General features: G+C 46.3%; 2 protein-coding genes and 3 pseudogenes across 5 annotated transcripts in view; all 5 read left to right on the top strand.

The window, feature by feature from the left end:
• LOC311342310 (rho guanine nucleotide exchange factor TIAM1-like) overlaps positions 1–8,320 on the top strand; it is a gene marked incomplete at its 3' end in the record, with an annotated part of 53,737 nt that extends 45,417 nt beyond the window's left edge. The window contains exons 16-27 of the mRNA XM_084467151.1: positions 1,606–1,797; positions 2,869–2,937; positions 3,034–3,159; positions 3,717–3,825; positions 4,206–4,385; positions 5,238–5,356; positions 5,493–5,601; positions 5,729–5,787; positions 6,093–6,198; positions 6,603–6,690; positions 7,011–7,183; positions 7,788–8,320. Coding sequence (XP_084323277.1) covers positions 1,606–1,797; positions 2,869–2,937; positions 3,034–3,159; positions 3,717–3,825; positions 4,206–4,385; positions 5,238–5,356; positions 5,493–5,601; positions 5,729–5,787; positions 6,093–6,198; positions 6,603–6,690; positions 7,011–7,183; positions 7,788–8,320 — 1,863 coding nt within the window. The remainder of the gene's footprint in view (positions 1–1,605; positions 1,798–2,868; positions 2,938–3,033; positions 3,160–3,716; positions 3,826–4,205; positions 4,386–5,237; positions 5,357–5,492; positions 5,602–5,728; positions 5,788–6,092; positions 6,199–6,602; positions 6,691–7,010; positions 7,184–7,787) is intronic.
• A 3,741-nt stretch (positions 8,321–12,061) lies between these two features.
• LOC311341871 (claudin-4 pseudogene) lies at positions 12,062–12,778 on the top strand (annotated as a pseudogene). Its single transcript has one exon. The product of its transcript is annotated as a claudin-4 pseudogene (transcript).
• Positions 12,779–15,022: 2,244 nt separating this feature from the next.
• On the top strand, positions 15,023–16,004 carry LOC311341873 (claudin-8 pseudogene; annotated as a pseudogene). The gene has a single exon. The product of its transcript is annotated as a claudin-8 pseudogene (transcript).
• A 2,145-nt stretch (positions 16,005–18,149) lies between these two features.
• Positions 18,150–18,920, top strand: LOC311342664 (claudin-8-like; the record flags this gene model as incomplete). The annotated part of the gene is made up of 1 exon (XM_084467531.1): positions 18,150–18,920. The coding sequence occupies one exon, from the start codon at positions 18,150–18,152 to the stop codon at positions 18,918–18,920; it is 771 nt and encodes a 256-aa protein (XP_084323657.1).
• A 2,564-nt stretch (positions 18,921–21,484) lies between these two features.
• On the top strand, positions 21,485–22,600 carry LOC311341981 (claudin-8 pseudogene; annotated as a pseudogene). The gene has a single exon. The product of its transcript is annotated as a claudin-8 pseudogene (transcript).
• The last annotated feature ends 2,050 nt before the right edge of the window (positions 22,601–24,650 follow it).

The raw sequence follows: 24,650 nt of genomic DNA, 5'->3' as shown, positions 1-24,650 counted from the left end.
TCAACCGATAAATCGACTCTCCCACGCCCAGATGAACACATTAATGTCCATAATAAGCCACCACACACACTGAGGAATATCACAAGGTTTATGACGGCCGTTTATGACGACTGTGTACTATATAACGGTACGTATAACACTACTGCGGCCAGGAAAGATGATGTTCAATTTTTTTTATTGATATCTCCCAAAACGTTTTGGTCAGGAAGGACCAGACGACTATTTTTATTATTATCTCCAAAGACATCTTTGGATGTCCAGTTACATTTTCTCTGGATAAACATCTCCCAAGCCGCGTAGTCTGGCATGAATGAACAGTTTTCCTGAGGAATTCCCAAGACATCTTGAGGGTAAACAGACTGTACAGACAGGCAGTTTGTTGTCCTAATTAAGCTCATCTATTCGGAGATAAAGTCTCCCTCGGCTGTCCTTATCCTGGTATAGCCCGTCCTGTGATGGGACTCTACCATCTGAAGTCGGCTGTCTCGCTCTCTTTCTGCTTTCTGCTTTCTTCCTGCTTCACAACGCCACAACCAACAACAAGATGAAATGTTGTTGGGGAATGGAGGGGTGGTGTGGAGGCTGTCAAGAACGGCATGTTCTGTTTTTTTTCTCTCTGCGATGCGTTCGCATTTCAGAAAGAGGGGCTTGACCTTTTTTATTGTGTTGAGGAGAAGAGGTCCTGCTGTTCACCCTGGACAAAGTGTGTGTGTGTGTGTGTGTGTGTGTGTGTGTGTGTGTGTGTGTGTGTGTGTGTGTGTGTGTGTGTGTGTGTGTGTGTGTGTGTGTGTGTGTGTGTGTGTGTGTGTGTGTGTGTGTGTGTCCACAATGATGCAGTGCAGAGAACATTCAAGACGGTTTCCTAGACAACCCCTACACTGTATATTTGTATGTGGTGGTGGAGGGTGTGTTTTGAAGTAGGCTGTTGTGATTGTTGATCTCTTGTGGTTAATTGTACCTCTCCAGCTGTGGGCGAGGGAGAGATATTGGCTGAAAGTGGCTCTTCACTTTCTTACAGTATCTCTCTTGTCTTATCTAGATAAGGGCGAGAGAGAGATGGGGAGAGGGGAAGTAAGTGAAAAGAGAGCGGGCAAGAAGACAGACAGAAGAGGGGGCAATGTAAGAGAGGGAGGGAAAGAGGGGGGAGACAAATTAAAGAGGGAAGGAAAAGGAGGCGAGATCGGATAAGAAGAGGGACTTGGACAGGGATGGAGGGAGGGGCAGAGGGGGAGCAAGAAGGAAGCATGAGAGAGGGGAAGAAATTGAGAGAAGGATATGGAGGGGGGAGTCAATGTTATGACAGACTGGGAATAGCTTCAATTAGTGCAAATTACTTTTTTAGATCTCTCTCTCCCTCCTTCTCTCGCTCTCCTGCACCGTCACTGTGCTGTCATTCAGGAGCGTCGTCCTAAAGAGGTGCGCTGACGAGGAACAAAGTTGCCTGCTTTGTCGTCGTCCTACTCCTCTTCCTCTTCCTCCTTATAACTGGGTGATAAGTAACCTTAAATCTTCTCTTTATCCCTCGTGTGTGTGCGTGTGCGTGTGTGTGTGTGTGTGTGTGTGTGCGTGCGCGTGCGCATGTGTGTGTGTGTGTGTGTTGTGCAGAGCACAGAGCAGGTGGCCGCCTTCTGCCGCAGCCTCCATGACATGAGCGGCGCCGAGTGTGTGCCGTCGTGGCCGAGCCCGGACTCGCCCCTCTCCCCGCCCGCCTCCGCCCCCCGCCTCCAGCTGTCGGACGCCGACAAGCTCCGCAAAGTGATCTGTGAGCTGGTGGGCACGGAGCGCACCTACGTCAAGGTGAGGCTCGACCTTCCAGAGGGTCAGCTCTCAGTGTCACCTTTCACACACACACTCGGGATAAACAACCGCACGCACGCGTGCGCGCACACACACATATGCGGCCGTCCTCCGGAGTGAGCGTGTGTGTGTGTGCTTGTTCATCCGTGTGTGTGTGTGTGTGTGTTGTGTGTTGTGTGTTGTAACACCCACAGTTGTTTGTTGCTGTGTTTATGCTTCTGTGTGTTTCCGTCTCTCTCTTTGTGGGTGTTTGTCTGTGTCGGGTTTGTATGTTTATTCATTGGAGTGTGTGTTTGTGTTCATCATAAAGTTACTTGAATGACATAAAGTCATCCAAGTGACTTTATGTATGTGCGTGTGTATGTGTCTATATAGCAGTGTTTGTGTGTCTATTTTCATCAAAGTCTCTGTGTTGTGTGTCCTTCCCACCTCTGTCTGTCTTTGTGTGTGTGTGTGTGTGTGTGTGTGTGTGTGTGTGTGTGTGTGTGTGTGTGTGTGTGTGTGTGTGTGTGTGCGCGTGTGCGCATGCTTGACCCATATAACGATGCCCATCTTGCCCTGGAAACTACAATCTCCAGTTCAGCCTAAAGCCTGTTTCCCCTGGGTAGAACAGGGCTTTATGGCTTATTATGGGTTACAAACATGGTACATTGTCAGTCAGCATCTCCTAATGATAGAGGTCACTGCAGCAACCATGAATTAAACTTTCACACAGTGCAAGACCAACACTACCAGTTGACGGATCACAACGCAGGCATTCGATATTTACTGTGCAATTACATACACTGAATACACACCACTTGGAACTGTAATTGTACATTGGCATGGGTAAAATTATGTATATAGCAGCCTCCAAACACACAGGCAACTCAGAGTGCATTATATAGGCAGGAATCACCATTAAATGGATTGTCCATTAAATAATGGACAATCCATATAAAACAATAATTTAAAAGGGATTTTGTTATTATGTTTATTTAAAAATCTCAACCAATGCAAATAGTCGATGGCAATGTTTGCCAGGTGTTGACGTTGGCGACCCCCAATGACGGCAGGCCTCTTGTGTTTCAGGATCTGAATTGTCTGATTGGTCGGTACCTGACCCCCCTGCAGAAGGAGAGCTTCCTCACCCAGGACGAGGTATGACACACACTTCCTTGTTCATTAGTTGGTAAAACCGGCAATCACAGCCATCCCGCCTCTCTGTTAAAGCTTGTTGTCCCATCCCCTACTCAGCTGGACGTGCTGTTTGGGAACCTCCATGAAATGGTGGAGTTCCAGGTAGAATTCCTCAAGACCCTGGAGGACGGAACACGACTGGTCCCGGACCTGGAGAAACTTGAGAGAGTGGACCAGTTCAAGGTACTCTTCTTTCAACAAAGTGTCTCATCCATCCATACCCATCCAGTAAGAAGTTTACTGTTTGTGTTGGAAAGTACTGGAGTACAAGTTCTTGAGTAAAGAACAAAGTCCCCCAATATCGACTCACTGAAGTACTTTTCTCCCCAAACCAAAACATCTGGTTTCTGGTCTTAACTGTCAGTGAACTGAATTTTAAAAAAATGTATCGTACCATTCAGCCACTTTTGAGAAGATGTGAGATTTCTACTGTTTGCTTCAGTTAACACTCATTCCACCTAGGTAATTTGTAGCACCGAGTAATGTGTATTGCTATCTTTGCTACTGGCCAGTTTGAATACATAATAGGGAATAGAGACAGAGACTAAATGTTATGCAAAGGTTCGACCGGCTGAACCAAAGCATTCTTAAGTGGCTGTGTTCTTTCCTGAGTTCAACCGATGTCCCAGGAGATATCCCAGTTATTTAGGGAGCTATAGAACAGAATGTACACTGGGGAAAAGTAGTTACCGGGGAGTCTGTCCACCTTGATCCACTCTAACCTCTCCTTCTCTCCTCAGAAAATCCTCTTCTCCCTGGGGGGCTCCTTCCTGTACTATGCTGACCGCTTCAAGATCTACAGTGCCTTCTGCGCCAGCCACACCAAGGTCCCCAAGGTGCTGGTGAAAGGTGAGCGGAGCTCTGCAGGCGAGGGGATTCAGAGCGGAGCCCTGTGCTTGCCGTCCACCAGGCCTCCCCACGTTATATAATAATGATGCTGCTGCAGTAGAAGCCTGAGGGGAGAGTTGCTATGGGGAGAGCCATGAGAGAGAGTGTGCGTGGGTGTTTGTCTGTGCATACGACAAAGCCTACTCAAAGCATTACAGCTGTGCACATGGATGGGCGGTAACTGGCCTATTGTCTGCTGTGCATTAGTGTGTGTTATACCGTCGTACCTCTTGTGAACGCAAAGTTTTAGATTTATTCAAACTTCACAGTGTGATTTAATGTCTGAACCCTGAACTGTTTTTATTTTTGCTGACATCCTCTCTCTTGTAATTCATCTCCAGCCAAAACGGATGCAGACTTCAAGGCCTTCCTGGATGAGCGTAACCCCAAGCAGCAGCACTCGTACACCCTGGAGTCCTACCTTATCAAGCCCATCCAGAGGGTCCTGAAGTACCCCCTGCTGCTCCGTGAGCTCCACTCCCTCACCGACCCTGAGAGCGAGGAGCACTACCACCTGGACGGTGAGACACCCACGCTAACTAGCAGGCCCTAGCGCTTACTAGCTCCTACAACCAATCGTAGCACCGGCCGTAGTGCTAACTAGCTGCTAGAACCCACCGTTGCACCGGCCGTAGTGCTAACTAGCTGCTAGAACCCATTGTAGCACCGGCCGTAGTGCTAACTAGCTGCTAGAACCCACCGTTGCACCGGCCGTAGTGCTAACTAGCTGCTAGAACCCACCGTTGCACCGGCCGTAGCGCTAACTAGCTGCTAGAACCCATTGTAGCACCGGCCGTAGTGCTAACTAGCTGCTAGAACCCATTGTAGCACCGGCCGTAGTGCTAACTAGCTGCTAGAACCCATTGTAGCACCGGCCGTAGTGCTAACTAGCTGCTAGAACCCATTGTAGCACCGGCCGTAATGCTAACTAGCTGCTAGAACCCACCGTTGCACCGGCCGTAGTGCTAACTAGCTGCTACATCATCTGTTGCTAACATACAGGAGGTCACAAGCCTTGTTCTGGGAGATGAATGTGTGCTTTTAAAGGAGGATGTGATTTTTTTTTTTCATTGAAATACATTGATTGTTGGTTTGTTTATATTCTGGCCGATTTGCATTCTGATAAAAGCTTCTGATAAAATTACAAAAATAGTAAGATAAGAGATAAGAAAAAATGAATTAATCCTGTGAGAAATTGAGATACTGTTACAGAAACTGATATGGAAATGATACAAATCAAAGCAGAATCTCCATAATGTATCAAGATATATGGCTATTGGGTTTTGAGGAATAAAATATAGTGAGCCCCTTTGTATAATTCCTTTTAACTTCAAACTAAAAGAGTGCTGTATTCCGGTGTGTGTTGTCTGCAGTGGCCATGAAGGCCATGAACAAGGTGGCGAGCCACATCAATGACATGCAGAAGATCCACGAGGAGTTTGGCGCCGTGTTTGACCAGCTCATTACCGAGCAGAGTGGAGACAAGAAGGAGGTCAGTAGAGGTCCGCAAGACCTCTCTGGATTGGTTGATCTGTATGGTCATAGACGGTGTATACGGTGAGGTAATGTTATAGTAGTAGTAGTAGTAGTAATTTATTAGGTAATGTTATGTGGTTAATCTGTCGCAGGTGGCTGATCTGTCCATGGGTGACCTGCTGCTCCACGCTACGGTGGCCTGGCTCAACCCGCCCTCTTCGTTAGGGAAGTGGAAAAAGGAGCCCCAGCTCGCGACGTTCGGTACGTTCCCCAGGCCGGACCACTCGCTAGATAGTCGGATTCCAACAGGCCTCAGAATTGACCAGGCAACATGTTTTTTTCTGCATAAGCATTCTGACCGCGTGCCTTTTTTCCTTCTGTGTCGCAGTATTCAAAACGGCCGTGGTGTTTGTGTGCAAGGACGGCTCCAAACAAAAGAAGAAGTTGGTGAGTAGTTCTTCTGTTTGCCAAGAGCCTTCATCATAACAAATGCAGTATATATAGCATCCTATTCTATTAGGGCCCCGGTGTGTATAGCAACTTGTCCGAGATCCGCTCTCAGATCTAGTCTAGTAGGTCACCTGTATGAAATAAGTTTTGTACACGCCGGACTAGAAATGTCCATATCTGTCCTTGCCGTACTTCTTAAAGTTGCAGATCTGCAGTTGGTGAATGCTATGTTGTGTTTAACCTAGAAGCAAAGTCTAGTTAAGTATGGCAAAGCTAACTCTTGTCTTTGTCAATGTTTGCAGGGCAGCTCCCATCGCGTGTCGATGTCCTCCGAAGAGAAGGACCCATTCCGATTCCGTCACATGATTTCCACAGAGACCCTTCAAGTCAGAGCTTTGGCTAACGGAGGTAGGCCGGGGGTTTCAAGATATTCCTATCTGAATTTAAGGATGTGGCCTTGTCTGCCCTCGCCTGATGGTTTAGGCTCATGGTTGCTGTGATTCAATGTCCAGGTCAATGTTGTTTGTATAGCCATTCCCATGTATAGTTTCAGAAATTGTTTACACTCTACAAACACATAAATTATCATTCATGTCTTGACTTTGTTGTTCTTAAAAATGTAACCGTAAGAAGAAGTTTTGTGAAAACAGCATTTGGTAGAAAATAGACAATCATAATGTGCATGCTTGGCCGTACCAGTTTTGCTCCTTTCAGCCGTATGTCTCAGTTAAAAATAATTCAGTCGGGAAGTAGTTTGGGTAATGAACTTCAATAGTTGTGGAGACTAATCCATAAATGGATTTTCCCTGCAGACGGGGAGGGCACGGCGGTGTGTGAGATTGTCCACATCAAGTCAGAGTCTGAAGGAAGACCAGAGAGAAGCTTCCAGCTCTGCTGCAGGTAAGATTCTCCTCCACCCTCCTCCACCATCCTCTCAGTCAGTACCATCTTCCCGACCGCCCCTACTACCACCATTACCCACACCTGGACAATATTCCACACCAACAAAGTCATTATCTTCGTCCCCACCTCACCATCACAACCACTTTGACCACTACGCCCACCATCACAACCACCATCTAGACCACCATCGTCTCCCCTTCTACCATCACCAGCATCTCCTCTACTACCATCACCACCACCATGATCCCCACTTATTCCATCGCCAACACCACCACCACCACCCCCCCAACGCCACTTCCTCCCTGGTCTCCCCCCAGTTCCCCAGAGAGCCGGATGGACTTCCTGAAGACGGTACACTCCATCCTGAGGGAGAAACAGCGTCGCCAGCTGCTGAAGACGGAGAGCCTGCCTCTCAACCAGCAATACGTCCCCTTCGGAGGCAAGAGACTGGGCGCCCTGAAGGGAGCGAGGCCTGCCATCAACAGAGCAGGTAACCACACGGCCACTGGCTCTAGGTTACATAGTTAGATATTACATCATCACAAGAGTTCAGTCGTTGATACATCACCAGATCGAGACCGAGTATTGGTCTATATTATTGTTCTATTATCATCTGAGGTTTAGAACTATTATTATTGTTATTATATAAAAAATGTATTACAAACAATGTGTTCAACTTGATATAATCATTAGTTTATCTTTCGGAAGTTTCCCATTCAGTGAGATTGATCAGAATCCTCTGGCATCTGAATATGCTTTCCGCCAAATCAACTCCTGAGCAGAAGAATGAGCAGCTTTTTTGTTTAAGAGTTGAGAGAGAGCGTTGACAAGAAAATTACGGGATGTCAAACGTGATAATTGTCTCATCAAGTACGTCTTTCAGCTGCCAATCTTGCGTTTATATAAAGTTATATTTATTATTATAACTATATATATTATATTATCACATGATAACCCCATGATGATGATACTTAAAGCATTAGAGACACAAATGAGGCCCATGGAAAGGCAAAGTCGAGGCTTAAAGATCAAATCTTCCATGGGCATTTAAATCAGCGTCATGAGCTAATTTCTGTGACTTCCTGTGGGCGTAGTGTCTGTCCCTGCTCGCACCCTGGGGAGACGGAAGCTGGTGCGAAACCGCTTCACCATCGACACGGACATCGTGTTCGACCGCGAGCCAGACCTCGAGCCCGCACCCCCCCCAGAGAGTCCCCAGGACCCCCCGGGAGAGGGGGAGGGGGGAGGAGCAGAGACGGAGGAGGAGGAGGAGGAGGAAGAGCTGACGGGGGACACGGACCGCTGGGTTGAGGAGCAGTTTGATCTGGAGGAGTACGAGGACCAGGAGGAGGTAAAGGAGACGGACATCCTGAGCGACGAGGAGGAGCTCTCCCTCGCCGGCCGACCCCCAGCCAACCAGGCCGACCTAGAGGAGCCCGTCATGGCTCTGACCCTGGGAGGAGGAGAGGACGAGGAGGAGGAGCAGCAGGAGGAGGAGATCGGGGCTGGCGGTCCCAAGAGGTTGCCCCAGACGGGGGAACAAGGTGCAACGAGTGGGGAGGGCGTCGAGGCGGAAGTCTGGGTCCGTAGGAAGCGATCGGACTGCTCCTCGGACCACGACACGTAAAACACGAGCAGAAGGAAGATTTATGATTTTAAAAACGACAAAAAAGATCTATCCCTTTCAACTCCACTCCCTCGCTCTTTGCCACCCTCTCCAGCAATGCATGGGCATTGACGTATATATATATATATATATATATAGATATATAGATATATCTCGCACAGCTATCGGAAGACGTATATCCTAATCAATATTTTTCGAACGCTTCTTTTTGGACAGTCATCGATAAGTGATTGAGCAATACAGGGGCAGGAGGAGGGGGCGGTCAAGGAGTCGTTGGCTGGGCCCAGAGGTCGCGCCCAGCGTCCAGCTATAAGGGTACAATCAAGAGACGATAGTTTGCACATTCAGGCAGCTTCTGGGACGTTCTGCCTTTCATTGCCAAATCGGGGTATTTGTGACACGGTCATTTCTGTCTTAGTGGCTCTTGAGGTCTTCTCGGGTACAAGCTGTGTATTATTTTTGACTTCTGTAAAGATGGAAATAGCAAATAACCAGTGCAGTGGTGCATAGTTTACCGTAGTTTACTTGTCATCAAGTGTATACACTGGTATTGTTTTTTTTAAATCAGATTTGTGATTATTTAAAATATGAATTATTCTGTTTTGCAGACTGATTTTTTTTTTGGTGAGAAAAAATATTTTTTTGCTTGTTCTTTTATCGAATATAATTACAGAATTATGTTTTCCAAAACCTTTGATGTGGAGGTCAAGGGATTTGTATTTGTTTTAACTTAACAGAATCCTGTTTTACTTGAAATTGCATCAGCTGTCTCATGTTGTTTATGTTTTCTTTAAGGTTTACTGTGAAACCATTTTCTCAAGTTTACTGTGTATAGATATATACGATACTTTCCATCTGCAGTGCCATTTATAGGACGATTTCATTGTAACACTCCACACAAGCACACTTTTACACAGAACCTGCACATAAACATTGTACGGTATTTTGTGCGTTTAAACATTTTTTTAATTTGCTTTCTAAATTTCACTTGTGATAGGTCACAATGTATGGATTTTAACTTATTCATATTCTTCCATAATTTATCGGTACATCTGCATATAAAGTATTAGTTTTCTCAAAAGAAGGTCCAAATATGCTGAAGCAATCAAGGGAAAGGTGTCTGGAGAGTGAAAGTCATTCTTATAAAGAAGCTCATTGTGCTACTAAGACTACATTTTTATTACTGTATGTATATATAGAAAATATGTATTGATATCATAATAAAAACCCTTGTTTCGTACTTACAAATCTCCCAAGTCTGCTATTTAATCTTGTGCTTTTATGTTGGTTTGTGTGTTAATCATAGTTTTAAAAACCGTAGGAAACTTGTGGATTTCAGCGGTGTTATCGGATTTCTATTGTTTTATGCTTTATATGGTAGGGGTCCCATAGAAAGCATTTCTGATGGCCTCTAGATGTGTCGCCGTAATGTCCCCGCATTCCAAAAAGGATTCAAATATATTAATACGTTTTTAAATGTCAAAAGTTATAGTTTTTCATGAATATTCATTTTGAGACTGTTGGAAATTAGTCTCATGTCTATTTGATTGGCTGCGACGGGTATTCGCTAAGCGAGTTAGCGACTTTATACCATAAGCACGATGGCTAATTTAAACAATAGACTATCAATACAATATAGAATAGACATATTCCGTAGGCCTACTTGAGGAGCTTCTTTGTATTATTTTCGGCTGGGTTATCAAAGCTTGAAACACATCATGGTAAACCATTGGGCATGTAAGATATTGCCCAATTGTTTTCACGATCAACTTTATTCGATGTAGTCGATCCAATATCGAAAATGTTATCGTTAAATGGACCATCCTGAATAATCAACCGATAATAGTTCTGAAAGTAGCAGCCGATCACGACATGAGGGGCCGTGGATATGGCCTACGACTATATTGCCTGTATTTTCTAATATCCATTCGGGTGTTCATGAAGTGGATGGTAACCTTCTAGGTTGTGGGTGTTATGTGGCTCCTTTCATTCAGGCGGATAAAGAACCCGGCCCGTGTCTGGTCCTCCGACCTCGAGGTGAGTGAATCTCTTCTGTCCATGCCTCTCCCTTGAACGCGGGAATCTTTCTCCGTTATCTCCTCAACGTCATCGAACTTGCCAGCCCCTGTCTTGGAAATAATGGTTGCCCTGACACCGTAATCACGGACTAACGGGTTTATTTTGGTGGCGCCGATCGTTATGTCAGCCGAGCCTCTTCAACCCGGACAAAATCCCGGAGAGACCCTTTTATCGGGGCGATCAGACCCTCTCTGCGTCCCCCGCTTGTCAGTCACATGCTCTGCCCCTGAACTCTACCGATGGAGAGGGCACTCAGCGCAGGCCGTTCTCCGTTATACTTTCGACAGGCCTGTCTGTCTGGGGCAATCCATGGCTTACATTAGCTCTTTTAGACTTGTATTACTTACTTTTATTTCCAGTCGAATAAACGGCACATATACTGAGTGACATTAACTGTATGGTGTACTGTATTATATATTAACAGTAAAGAATGCTTACTTCAATGTAATATTTGAGACTTTGTTTCAGAAATTGTATTGATGTCCAGTAGGGGGCGCACGTGTACATGCACCGTCCATGTACTATATATAAAAATAAAATCTTAAACCCTATTTATTTTCTATAGCTCGAGCTTTTACACGATTTGTTTTACTATTTGATATTAAAAAAATGAAATAAAACGTCATACTTGGGTCAATGTTGGGTTGGGTTACATACTATAAACTATCCATATCCAAATATAAAGTAATGTATAAACATATACATCCACCTCCCATACATAGCTAACGTCAATAGACAATAGACCAACTAGCAACTGTTTATTAACATTGGTTTCAGGCAGTCCTTTTCAACGGTTTATTCATTATTGGGTTTTGTGGGGATCTGCATAGTACTGCTTTGGCTTATGTTTTGGTGACATGTTTTTTTTTTTCTTTTCACAGTAGGCTTACAGGAAGTGGTGTGTTTACGTTAGAAGTGAAGGTTTTCCATTAGGATAGTATCACCAAACCTGTTGGGCAGGCCCTCGGGTTTCTGTTCCTGCTCTTTCACACTAGGACTCTGTGGTGTTGCTTTCAATGACTTCTGACTCTCTCAATCACACACAGCCGTGCATACATACCTACACACACATACACAGGCCTAGGAAATTAATTAATTCAAACATTTCCTAATAAAATCAGACAATTTATCTCCCATATTGTGTACAATTTGGTCCGAATATACAATTCCACAGAGTCAATATAAGACCTACAGTAGCCCCATGTGAATTGGGATATATGAAAGGGGAAAGTGTTTGACTGCGACAGTATTGTCACTGGACACTAGCTTCTAAGTGTTGGTCTAAAAGCTAAACGCAAGAAGTTAACCCCGACAGCAGCATAAGATAGTTTTTATGAATCCCAGATAGAAAATTAGGCGCAAATTGGATACCACAACTGTGGCATCGAAAATAATACTTTTCACAACCTTCACAAACCTTTTCGTCAGCCATCACCGTTTAACCAAGAAATACAAGAGACAGTCAGAGACAGCCTTAGCTAAACAAACGAAAAAAGTGAGGTGAGGTCATCAGTGAAACTTAAAGGGAGGCATTCTATCAGCTGACCCAGGCCAAACCTGTAGGATGGCATAGCAGCACATTTTTACGAGGGTGAAAATGGATTGATCACGGAAACGCCCCACTAGTTCTCCTGCAGAGAGTGGACCGGAGTGAGCTCCATCATGAAGGCCAAGCTGGAGATCCTCGCTCTGGTGCTGGGCTTCTTCGGTCTCATCGGCACCGTGGCCATCACCGCCATGCCCATGTGGCGCGTCACCGCCTTCATCGGCTCCAACATCGTCGTCATGGAGATGATGTGGGAGGGCCTGTGGATGAACTGCATCTGGCAGGCGGACGTCCGAACCCAATGCAAGGTGTACGACTCGCTGCTCATCCTGACCCCTGACCTCCAGGCCGCGCGCGCCCTCACCGCGGTGTCCGTCGGCGTGGCGAACGCCGCGCTGCTTGTCGCGTTCTGCGGGGGCCGCAGGACGGCCTGTTGCCGGGGCAACCCGAAGGGGAAAGACGTGACGCTGGCGGTGGGCGGGAGTCTGTTTCTGCTGGCCTGCGTCACCACCCTGCTGCCCGTCTGCTGGACGGCCCACGCCGTCATCACCGACTTCTACAACCCCGTGGTGTTGGAGGCGCGGAAGCGGGAGCTGGGTGCGGCGCTCTACGTGGGCTGGGCCGCCGCCGGCCTGCTGCTGGCCGCCGGCATCATCCTCATCTACCGGTACTCGGCCCGCCGGGAGAAGGACAGGAGGACGCCGAAGTATGGCGTCGAGGAGTACCACATGACCGGCACTCAGGAGGACCGGAAGGAGGACACGGAGGACAGAGCGGACATAGTGCGTTCCTCGCAGGCTGGGAGCGTTTATGAGAAGCATCAGTACGTCTGAGCGGACGCAACACGCACACACTGACCGTACCGCGATGGAGTCTCAGCACTGTCCTGATTAGGATCAGATGACATGGGATTAGATCAAATGTATGTTTATTAATCTCATATGGGTATTTAGGGTGTCACAGCAGCAAGTACAGGACAGTAATATTATTAAAAAACAATGCAATTAGGGTTTTTTTTTGAAGAAGAAATGTGGATGTAAAATATGATAGACAATATGCATTCTTGACAATATACACAAAATTATTAAATTGATACAACGCGCATGCTGCAACACAGTTTCCCATATATTATGAAGCCTAGTTTGTATCGTACAGGTCTGAGTAATGGTGGTATTTTGTTTGGTGTCATTCTGCTGTGTTGATGTAGTTGTATGATTTATAACCCAATCATTTAGAGAACAGGGTCACACCAGGACAGGAGGAGTCTGCCCAAATGTGGGATGAAAAAGCACTTATTTTCTTGACTAAAGGTAATAATATATATATATTGTAAAGTAATATAAGATGTAATACATTTTTTATGATCATTCTTTTTCAATGTTAAATGAGAGATTTACACAAAAACTTAAATTGTACTCTGTGACAAAAGATATTCTGATCGCAAATAAAAGCAAATAACTGAAAATGACTAATTGTTTGAGTATTCAGTTTGTCCCGGCTTGTGTGGTTTTCTCGCTAAAATCTTTGTGTATTGTGACAAAGTATTAGCTCTGTGCCTCATCAAACGTATCTTCTGAACGTTCAGTTCCATAGGCATCAAAACATCAAAACTATCATTCCTAGATGGGATATTTGGGTCTCACTAGTCTGCCACAAGCTGTTTCCTTCACCAGTCAACCCCCTGACTTCCCATTTGCAATGGGATTTGTGGTGGCCACCAGCTAGGTGTCCATCAATCTGCTCATTCTGCTCCAACTCATGTTTTTGAACTAAACTGTTGGCATGGCAACCTCTGCTTGACTGAGATTTGTGACAATTCATTCTATAAAGCATTTTGAAATGTTCTTTTTCTTTTTTTGTAGGCCTCTTTTAGGAAGAGGCCTGATACAAATGGCCTGTATGTGTAATAGCCTTACTCCGTGTTCTTATAGAAGAGAAGTGAACAGTAGATGAGCGGTCAGGGACCAGTTGAGTTCGAGGACTAGTAGTACACAAGAACTCAATTCTTGCTCAAGAATTTGAGGAAGCTTACACCGTTGATCATTTTCTGGTTTCCTAGTATTACCTAGAGTAAACTCTTGTCTTGTACCTACCTGACTGGAACTAAAACCCAAAGTAGTTAATTGCAGAAATAGCCAAACTATCAACTTCCTACCATAGGGAAAACCTGCACACACCACAAGGATAGAGTGTTGTGTGATTAAAGTAGGCTGCTAATATGTAGGCCAACATTCATACTATTTATACTTTTATAGGTTAAATTAAATGTGAAAACAGAATCTGAGTGTAAACATGGCAATACAAGCGGTAAACATATTCATTGTTTATGTTTTAATTTGCACTCATTTCTGTAAGTGTGATAAATGTGTGAACGAGGAACAGCATGGTGTGAACAGCTGTCTAAAAGGAGAGTAGGCCGTTGACGTTACAGTGAAACTCAGGCAGCTCACGCCTTGCTCCGACAACTACATTTGCACCAAGGGTTTAAAAAAACGTTTATACCCACTGTCTCTCTAGTCAGAACAAAGCAGACCATATATAAAGTGAGATGCTCACCTGGTGGCCAGGTGTGGTATGGTTTGTACTCAGCTTTAAAGCAAGATAGAGGCCTAAGGCTTCAACTTATTTATGTATAAAACATCATTTAGTATTAACTTAAGGATGTTTTTAGTTTATAATTAAGAAGAATAATCCTGTTTACCGCCCCAAAAATCATTGTAATCTGTCGAAAAGCCTGAATGTTTTTTTCTCAACAGTGGAATGTTTCTCGGTCCCTGTTGAAATGAAACAACAACATATCGACCTTTACCACAACCAACACTATAACTCTGATTGACTCAGGGCTTAATAAACAACCCCTTCAGAGAGAGAGTGAGAGAGAGAGAGATTGAGAGAGAGAGAGAGAGAGAGAGAGAGAGAGAGAGATTGATCAAGACACTAAATGGCCTATTGTTCATGCTAATTTCCTCTTTGAGTGCAGGAAGACCGGTATCAGGGGTTGTGGCGTGGCCGTCATCTGTGGCCCTATGAAGCAGCTCAACCAGTAGGATCACATGCCATCCTTAGCATAACTTCTGGGGTGTAAAAGCGCCTTCCTTCCCCATCCCTTCTTCATTTAGACGCTAGAGACCAGAGACTCCAGAGGACAGTTCGTCTCTCTCTGGTGTGAACACCGCCACCATGGCTTCTTACACGGCCTACAGTGGCTACACCAAGCCGCCCCAGTCCTATGTGGGGACATACTACGACGAGAAGCAGGCGCAGTCGCAGGCACAGACCTATCAGGACTCTGTGTATGAGGAGAAGGAGAGGCTCGCCAAGAAGGACCGGCGGGACGCCATCTGCTGCGAGGTGGTCGCCCTCGTCATCGGCTTCATCGGCCTGATCGGGGTCGCCGCGGTGACCGGCCTGCCCATGTGGAAGGTGACGGCCTTCATTGAGGAGAACATCATTGTCATGGAGACGCGGTGGGAGGGCCTCTGGATGAACTGCTACCGGCAAGCCAACATCCGTATGCAGTGCAAGGTGTACGACTCCCTACTGTTCCTGCCCCCGGACCTCCAGGCGGCCAGGGGGCTCATGTGCAGCGCGGTGGCACTCACCGTCTTCGCCCTGGTCGTGTCGGCCGTGGGGATGAAGTGCACCAAGGTTGTGGACCACCGCGCCAGGACCAAGCACATCGTGCTGGTGTCGGGCGGCTGCCTGTTCCTTCTGGCCTGCATCACCACGCTCATCCCTGTGTCGTGGACGGGTCACGTGATCATCCGGGACTTCTACAACCCCCTGCTGATCGACGCCCAGCGGAGGGAGCTGGGCGAGGCACTGTACATCGGCTGGGTGACCGGCGCGCTGCTCTTCGTGGCGGGCGTCATCCTGCTGTGTCGCCACGTTCCCAGGACACAGGAGGAAGATGAGCGGGCCGTGGTCGGGGCCAACGGCAACCTGTACCAGCCGGGATATACGTACCAGCCGTACACGTACCAGCCTGCCTACAGCTACGCCCCTGCCTATACGCCCGGCCCGGCATCCGTCATCTACACACCCAACCGATTCCAATAGAGCAACAACTTCAGCACAGAAAAGACGATACTGTGGACCACTAGGTGGTTTTTTCAAACGTGAATGTAAGACTGATGGGCCGCCCAGATGGCCGTTGCTCATCTTTTTAAATTCAGTTTAAGGGTTGGAGGGCCAACAAGTTGAATTGAGAACCAGCTGTGCTGCTGTTGATTTACCATCGCAATGAGTTGATCACTAGTGTTTTATTTGAAGAGTAACGCAACACTAGTTTAGATTGGTGAGTTTGCTGCACCCTTTAGGTTGAAACCGAATCCGATGGTTAACTGATATTTTATTTGGGGCTGCTGAATTATTACCTTTAATGAGTGGTAGTTGGTGGTAGTGTCAGCTTTTTTGGGGAAAGTATATTTGTTACTGAACTCTGAATATTTAATCAAGGTAGAAGGCCTCTATCTTGTGTCTTTCAGAAAATACCTGTTTTAGTATACTGTGATGTAATTAGGCCTATAGTTAAGTTCATTAGATTATATTGATATATATTTCTTAAATGGCAGCAAACCCATGTTTTCAGGCCACTGTGTAGTTACTCTTTAAAATGAGAAAACTTCTCAATGTATTTACAAAGCTGAACATACAGTTGAATGTTTACCTTTTATCAGCAGATCTGCGCTTTAAGAAACTAAAACGATGCACTAGGCCTACTATTCTAGAGTGCATGAGGTTCACAGAAAGGAGGATCTTGTTCTTTGTATTTTGATCTTGTATTTTGTCAATTTTGTCAATTTTTACAATAAATGTTTAATTATTAATTTTTGTCCATTTTCTTTGTTTGTTTTAAACAATGACACATTTGAACTGTACAGGAAAAACTAGTTCATGGTGAGGTCATAAGAAAAGGTCCAGTAGTTTTTCTGAAAGCAAAAAGAATAGCACAGGTCATGTGACTCTTCTTTGTGTTGATGCTTGGTATGTGAGGCTGACATTGTTGTGTTCCCTACCCTGTCTCCAGTTCACATATCCCTAACCTGTGTAACCGGCTTGGGTGCTCCCTTACACCCACTAAACAAATGGCTCTGACCGTGTCCCGAGGCTATTACTGAAAACTAGACAAGCTTAGTTTTGCATAGCTGAAAACATATCTTGTCATATCTGTTTTTAGCCTGTATGATTTTAGTAAATGTTTTAGGTATACAAAAAAATGAGAACACACGCTAATACTGGGATTATGCTCTTTTTAACACAATGTGCGTCTCAAGCGACACAAATATAACCAAGAAAAAAAAGTGTATATATTTGCAACAGCCTCGTCCCACTCTGTCCCTGATATTGTATGGTTTCTCCTGTTCCCAACATGAATTATTCACAATGTACACCTTTAACATGAGGTTTGTTCAAGGTTGGGGTCCAGACCTCCCCCAGGTAGAAGATGAGACAGGACTGTAAACCGAAACCTCTGATCAAGCAAAACAGCAGCCTCCTCCCGCTCCTAGGTACACACACATAAACACACTAAACACACCAATACGCATCTACACACACGCACGCATCTACACCTTAACACACACGCACACAGTTCTACCCATAAAGGGACGGACACATCTACACAGTAAGACGGATACTCACAGACTTGCACACATGCACGTGCGCACACGCACACAGACACACACACACACACGCACACACCCCTGCATCATGTACACACACGCACATCTACACATTAGGTCACCTTTTACACACATGCACACGTGCACATCCATGCAAAAGCACCTACATTTACATAGACACACACACACACACACACACACATCTATGCAAAAACACCAATGCACACCTATGCACACGCACATCTACACACACAGACACACACATTATCTAGAGGGGATTCGGTCGCCTAGCAACAGGTCTCAGTTTGCACCCCTCCCAGTTACTGTGTTACTCCTCTGGGAAGAGGCGGTGCTGGTGCACAGGTACACTCTTCTCTCAGGTAAACTATTGCTAGCAAACACACACAATCCTCTGGCTCCTATCGGACACACACACCCGCTATCTCCCACTCTCCACGGGAGGACAGGGAACGAACAGGATCCCAACAGGTCCATCAAGACCCTTCAGCACCCAATAGGAACTACCAGGAACATCCAAGACCCATCCAGGACCACCCCCCCCGCCCCCCCCAACAGGAACATGGCCAACTCAGCTCTGGAGATCCTGGGTCTGGTGCTGACCCTGATCGGGCTGATCGGGGCGGCGGCCACCACTGGCATGCCCATGTGGCGCGTGACGGCCTTCATCGGCGAGAACATCATCGTGTTCGAGACGCGCTACGAGGGCCTGTGGATGAACTGCTTCCGGCAGGCGGACATCCGCATGCAGTGCAAGGTATACGACTCCCTGCTGGCCCTGTCCCCGGACCTGCAGGCGGCCCGGGGCCTCATGTGCGCCTCCCTGGCCCTCGGGGGCCTGGGGCTCCTCATCGGCCTGGTGGGCATGCAGTGCACCTCCTGCATCCAGAACAACGACCGCGCCAAGCGCATGGTCCTGGTCATCGCCGGCGTGATGGCCATCATGGCGGGCTTCTGCGTCATCATCCCCGTGTCGTGGACGGGTCACGTGATCATCCGGGACTTCTACAACCCCCTGCTGATCGACGCCCAGCGGAGGGAGCTGGGCGAGGCGCTGTACATCGGCTGGGTTTCTTCCGTGTTTCTCATCGCCGGCGGCTGCTTCTTCGCCTGCTGCAACCTGCAGTTTGAGGAGAAGCCCCAAGATCGGTACATGTACGGACAACGGACCCCCCCCTACATGACCTACAGCTCCCAGTACCAGCCCCAGTCGCTCATGATGGCCCCCCCGCAGCCCAGATCCCAGCCCGTGATGTCAAGACACCCCTCCACCAACTACAGCTACCAATACAGGTACCCCTCCTCCATCCGAAGCGCCCAGGCCCTGCTCTGAGCTCCATCACCTCCAGCCAGCACCCACCCCACAACCAACCACGCAGGCTTGGACTGGCAGGAAAGGATGTAGTTGAAGGATTCTGGTTGGTTAGACGACAAGGCAAGGAACTCTTTTTATAGCGGTCTTTGTTCAGCTGTCTTTGTTGAACTCTGTGGCAAAATACATTTCAAAGTCTCAAGCAAGGAGAGATGAACTGAAAAACTATTCTCCTGCATTTCGTCCATTGATTCAATGGAATGGTATGTGTCCATTCCTCTGTTTTTTTTATTATATTTTTGTGTTGTAAATACGTGCATTCGTCACAAATAGTAGACATATCGATCGTTAGTTCTTAAATAAATATTTTAATAAAACTAGAATAGGATAAAAACAACCTAGTCTTAATAATAACTATGTGTGTAACTATGCTGTGTAACCAATGTCAGTTTGATAATAAAATATATAGATTAATACTTTTTGTGAGGATTTTTTTTATTTATAGTGTCTTTCTTTCTGTGCCTTGAAAGTACGATAATCAGCAGCTTGGGCTCCATCCACCTTTATACCTTAAACCTCATTGGCATGAATGTAAAAACAGGGTGTGTTTGACGTGCACTATCTCAAATGAGAATGGGTGGCTCCAATGAGGAGCCACCCATCGACTTCATTCTTTCATTATTTCAAATTCTATTTCAAGTGTCTATTCAACGTGAAAAAATTGTGATCAATCTAGTCCGTTTTTTATTGACTAGATATTAATATTTGCCTTTGTCAACATCAAATCCATCCTGAAAGAATATAACAAAAATAGGACAAAAATAACCACGCCTTAAGTCAATAATGATTTACTTATTTAGTATTAACAAACGTCCATTTGATTATATAATATATGTTAATTAAACGTGTGAGTTCATATATTCTTGATTCAGATAATCATTGTCATAAAAAAAAAAGATGAGCAGCATGTGGCCTACATCCGGCCGTTCGCCTCAACCATCGATGGTATGTAAACACGGGACAGGTTATTTCCACCTTGAATGACGTAGACCTTAAAGATAGGTGAGTTACAATGAAGATGTTTGCTTTTCATGGACATTCCTGATTTTTTTTTGAAGTCCTATTGTTTATCTGTATTACTTGTTTGTAGCTCCAAACAGAACGGATAGAGAGACTTGCATTTTAAGATTGTTCATCACACTAACCGGAAAGCTTGGTCACATGATCGCAACTTGCAAGTCACTTTGAATGATTGAATGATTTGAGTCCGTGCCGATTTCCAACCCGGAATGTTGGGTAGACGCCCCTTATCTGTCTGGGCTACCAATGGACATTTACCTCATGTTTAACCTACAACACCTATATTACTCATAACAACTCTTAAGTCTTACCTACAGTCGGTGAGACTTAAAAGCTATTATTTGAATGTAATTTGTTATGAATGCCACATTTATGATTTACGATTATGTTTTTAGTGCTTTCGCCTGCCTCTGCCAGACAATTTCGATTTTAGACTGCTCCCGGCTAATTTCTGACCAATCTGAACATCTTATCCATAAATGTTTTTTGACATGTTGCTAGTCAAGCACAGGTCGTTCAGAATGAGGCCATAATATTCCAACACCGGCTATTTTATCCTGACAGTAATTTTGATGTCTCTTTTACATTTGTTTGTTGTGACTTTAATATAGACAGTTTTGAATAACTATAAATATTCTACATAATAAACTGATAATAAAGGAAATATAAGTTTACAAAGTAAATCAATATAATGGTCGGGAATGGAACCATTCTGCCCCCTTGTGGAGCAAATTTATGCTAAACCTCAACATTTAAAAGTAAAGTGCCTAATATAGGGTATTCAAATAAATACAAAAGAGATATTTTGTGTGTGTGTGTGTGTGTGTGTGTGTGTGTGTGTGTGTGTGTGTGTGTGTTTATGCGTGTGTGTGTGTGTGTGTGTGTGTGTGTGTGTGTGTGTGTGTGTGTTTATGCGTGTGTGTGTGTGTGTGTGTGTTTCTGTGTGTGTGTGTGTGTGTGTGTGTGTGTGTGTGTGTGTGTGTGTGTGTGTGTGTGTGTGTGTGTGTGTGTGTGTGTGTGTGTGTGTGTGTGTGTGTGTGAGAGTGTGTATGTCCACTGGTCTGTGAAAGCGTAAACAGCGAGTCAGCAGGAATAGGCCAGTGCTTCCTCATCTCTCTAACCCAACCAGGTGACATCAGAGAGCCCTCCCATAATAAACAGCACACACAGCCCACCCACCACCAACTCTCACACACACCCATGACGAACAAGCTCAGATCAGCTCAAAGCCTCGGACAAGCTCAGAGGCGAGGAACAGCTGAGAGACCGGCCCAGACCAAGCCAGACCAACTCAAAGCCCCAGACCAGACCAGACCAGGGACAAGACCCACCCAGACCAGACCAGACCAGTTTCAAGCTCTAAACCAGCTGACAAAAGACTCCCTGGTCCGGCACAGAGCCACCCAGCCAGTGTTGTCCTATTGGGGAACTTAGGGAGGTGGAAGACTACACCTTCACCTTCTACCGCCTGGAGGACCCTCTCCGGCCGCAGTAGCAGCAGTGGGATGGTCCAGGGCATCCAGGAGATCGCAGCCATGCTGGTGGGTCTGGTGGGCCTCATCGGGGTCGCCGCCACCACCGGTATGCCCATGTGGAAGGTGACGGCCTTCATCGGCGAGAACATCATTGTCATGGAGACGCGGTGGGAGGGCCTCTGGATGAACTGCTACCGGCAGGCCAGCATCCGCATGCAGTGCAAGGTGTACGACTCCCTGCTGTTCCTGCCCCCGGACCTCCAGGCGGCCCGGGGGCTCATGTGCTGCTCGCTGGCGCTGTCGGGCCTGGGGCTGCTGGTGGCGCTGGCCGGGATGCGCTGCATCTCCTGCGTCCATGGCAACGAGCGCGCCAAGGTGATCATCCTGATGGCGGCCGGGGGCATGCAGTTGGTGGCGTGCGTGTGCGTCATCATCCCTGTGTCGTGGACGGGTCACGTGATCATCCGGGACTTCTACAACCCCCTGCTGATCGACGCCCAGCGGAGGGAGCTGGGCGAGGCGCTGTACATCGGCTGGGTGACCAGCGCGTTTCTCTTCGCCTCGGGGTGCCTGTTCACCTGTCGCCACCTTCCCCAGGACAAGGGGGCGTACCACCAGGGCACCCGGTACCCCCAGATGAGGTACGACCCCGTGTCCAGCGTCTCCAGCATGGCCACGGGCCCGCTGCCCCCCGTGGCGGCGGGCCACGGCCAGGCCATGCACCCGGCGCCGTTTCAGGATAACAGAATGGCCGTGCCGTTCCATCCCAACGGCCTGTTTTATCCGGTGGAGAACAGCCGCCAGCCCGTGTTCCCGCCGCCATCCATGGCGCACAGCTCCAGCCACTACCTGGGGAGTGTGCCGGCCCGGGAGACGTCCGTGTACACGAGTCACCCGAGCACGTTGTACACCGTGCAGCCCATGCAGCCCATGCAGCCGCTGGCCCACCACCCCTCCATGTCCAGCAGCCACAGCCAGTACACAGTCAAACCCTCGATGCCCCAACACCAACCATCCATGTCCACTTACACGGGGTCCTCCAGCTTCCACCCGGTCCCACAGAACCCCCTTTTCATCCGCTACCACGAGTCCAGGGTTGAGCCAGGGTCCTACAGCGGTACAAGCAGAGGTGGCGTTTACATATGAAGAAAAGGATTCTGGTTGTATTCCATGGTTAAGGCCATTTTATACCGCACTGAACATTTTAAAGAAAGTGTATTTTAATGAAAGAAAATGCACTTTTAATGGACAAAACTTAATGGAAAATGTGCTGTAACACATGTTTGTGAAACATGTTTAGTCAAATGGATATAAATGTAAATTTAGTTTGTGGTTCTACTGTGGTTGTCCTTTGTTTAGTAAATATAATAGGAGACCGGTGTGAACTGGTTTTCCAACTGTTTTCAGTATAAACAAAGATGGCACTATGGTTGGGATGAGGGCAGAACCAAAACAATGAGCCCCTACGACACCAATGGAACAAATCTTTTTTTCTATCCTTCCATTTATCTTGTGTTAAGATGGGATTGAAGTAGGGCATCATTATTGAACAATCGTAAATCGAAACAAAACAGATTAGGGACCGTTCGGAATTTATGGAATGGACCACCGGAGGAAAATAGGGGGGGGGGGGGGGGGGGGGGGGTTATGTCTTAATATTCTTTGCTTTAAAAAAAAAAGTGCTTAAAAAAGTGTGTTTGGAGCATATTTTTCCATGTAGCTCTCAGTCTCGGCCCCCACCCCACCCCCATGATGAACCACACCTGACCCTTCCCCCTGCCCCGTTTACACGAAGGGAAAACGCAGATATTTCCACGCGGTTTGCCCTCTCATTTACACGAAAACCCAGTTTTTATCACAGAAAATGATTATTTCTAAAAACTGCCAAAGTGGAGATTTCTGATAACACCGGTTATGTGCTGTTGTGTCAACTGGGAGAAACTGGGTTTTAGGTTCTCAAGCGTCACATTATGCGCCAGAAAATGCTTAACGTCATGTGAGCGCCCTATGTTTACGAACCTAGCGCCATATTGGTTGTTTTGAAAGGAACAGGAAGTCGCTCATGTTATTCGTTGTTGTTGATTCTGAGGATTCTGATTGGCTTGCATGGCTTTATCCTTCTCCCTACACTGCCGCCCATAGGTTTGGCATAGTTATAATGGTGCTCGACGGCGTATTTATGCGGGTTGATGTAAATGACAACTTTTTTGAAAACAATGTTGTGTGCACAGTGTTATTTTTGAAAACGGAGGGGGGTAAATATCCGTTTCTCCTGCTAATAGCCTGGTATGTATAAACGTGGCCTAATCACAGGCATGTTATCAACAACGAGCCTGGGCCCGGTTTCCCGAAACCTTCTTAAAGCCTTCTTAACGCTACATCATTCGTAACCTCGACTTTAAAGGTCCCATGGCATGCTATTTTATGGATGCTTTAATATAGGTGTTACACCTCGTACACACTACCTCCGTCCGTCGACGGAGGTAGTGTGCATTCGGTTTAGACCTAATGCAATTTTTAGCTACTGAGGGACCATAGGGAGGCTAGGGGAACTCAACTTAATGTTAGAAAACCTCATAAAGTGAAACTTTCATGCCATGGGACCTTTTAAGTTCTACCTTAACATCACGTGTTTCCCGAAACGTTCTTTGCTACGAATCTCTTTTGTAGCCTACGTCGTTGGTTGGTAAGGTTGGTCTGAAGCGCTCGTAGAACCTTCTTAGCTCTACCGTATAGTGACGTTGCTCCTGACGCTAGTCGCCTCCACTACAGTAACCTTTAGAAATCCCTGTTGTGCATGGAACTGCCACATTGGCAGTGTCGTGTTTCACCAATATTATATACAGTACAGTAGCCTACATATATAGGCTACGGTACAGCAGGCGAGGTCAGCTCGACTCGCTTCCAATAATTTCAAAAACTCACAACTTCAAAAAATTATTGTATTTATTTTACCATTCGTCACTCAATATTTGTGATGTTACATATTGAGTTGATAAATTGTTGATAAATTGGGGGGGGGGGGGGGTCATATTAATTCTGCCATGTCGATTTCAGGGTTATGTCAAAATAAAATGATATCGCTGGGGGGGTTATGCATAAAGTGAGTCCCTTACTCATTAATTTAGACACGCTGACGTTTAAAAGCATTGACCAGCATTCAATGTTGTTTAAAAAACTTTTTTGTATCTCATTC

The sequence above is a fragment of the Micromesistius poutassou genome, assembly GCF_964030765.1.
Source record: "Micromesistius poutassou genome assembly, chromosome: 4".
NCBI lineage: Eukaryota > Metazoa > Chordata > Actinopteri > Gadiformes > Gadidae > Micromesistius > Micromesistius poutassou.
Note: the sequence above shows the minus strand (reverse complement) of the source record. Positions and strands in the feature narration are given on the sequence as shown.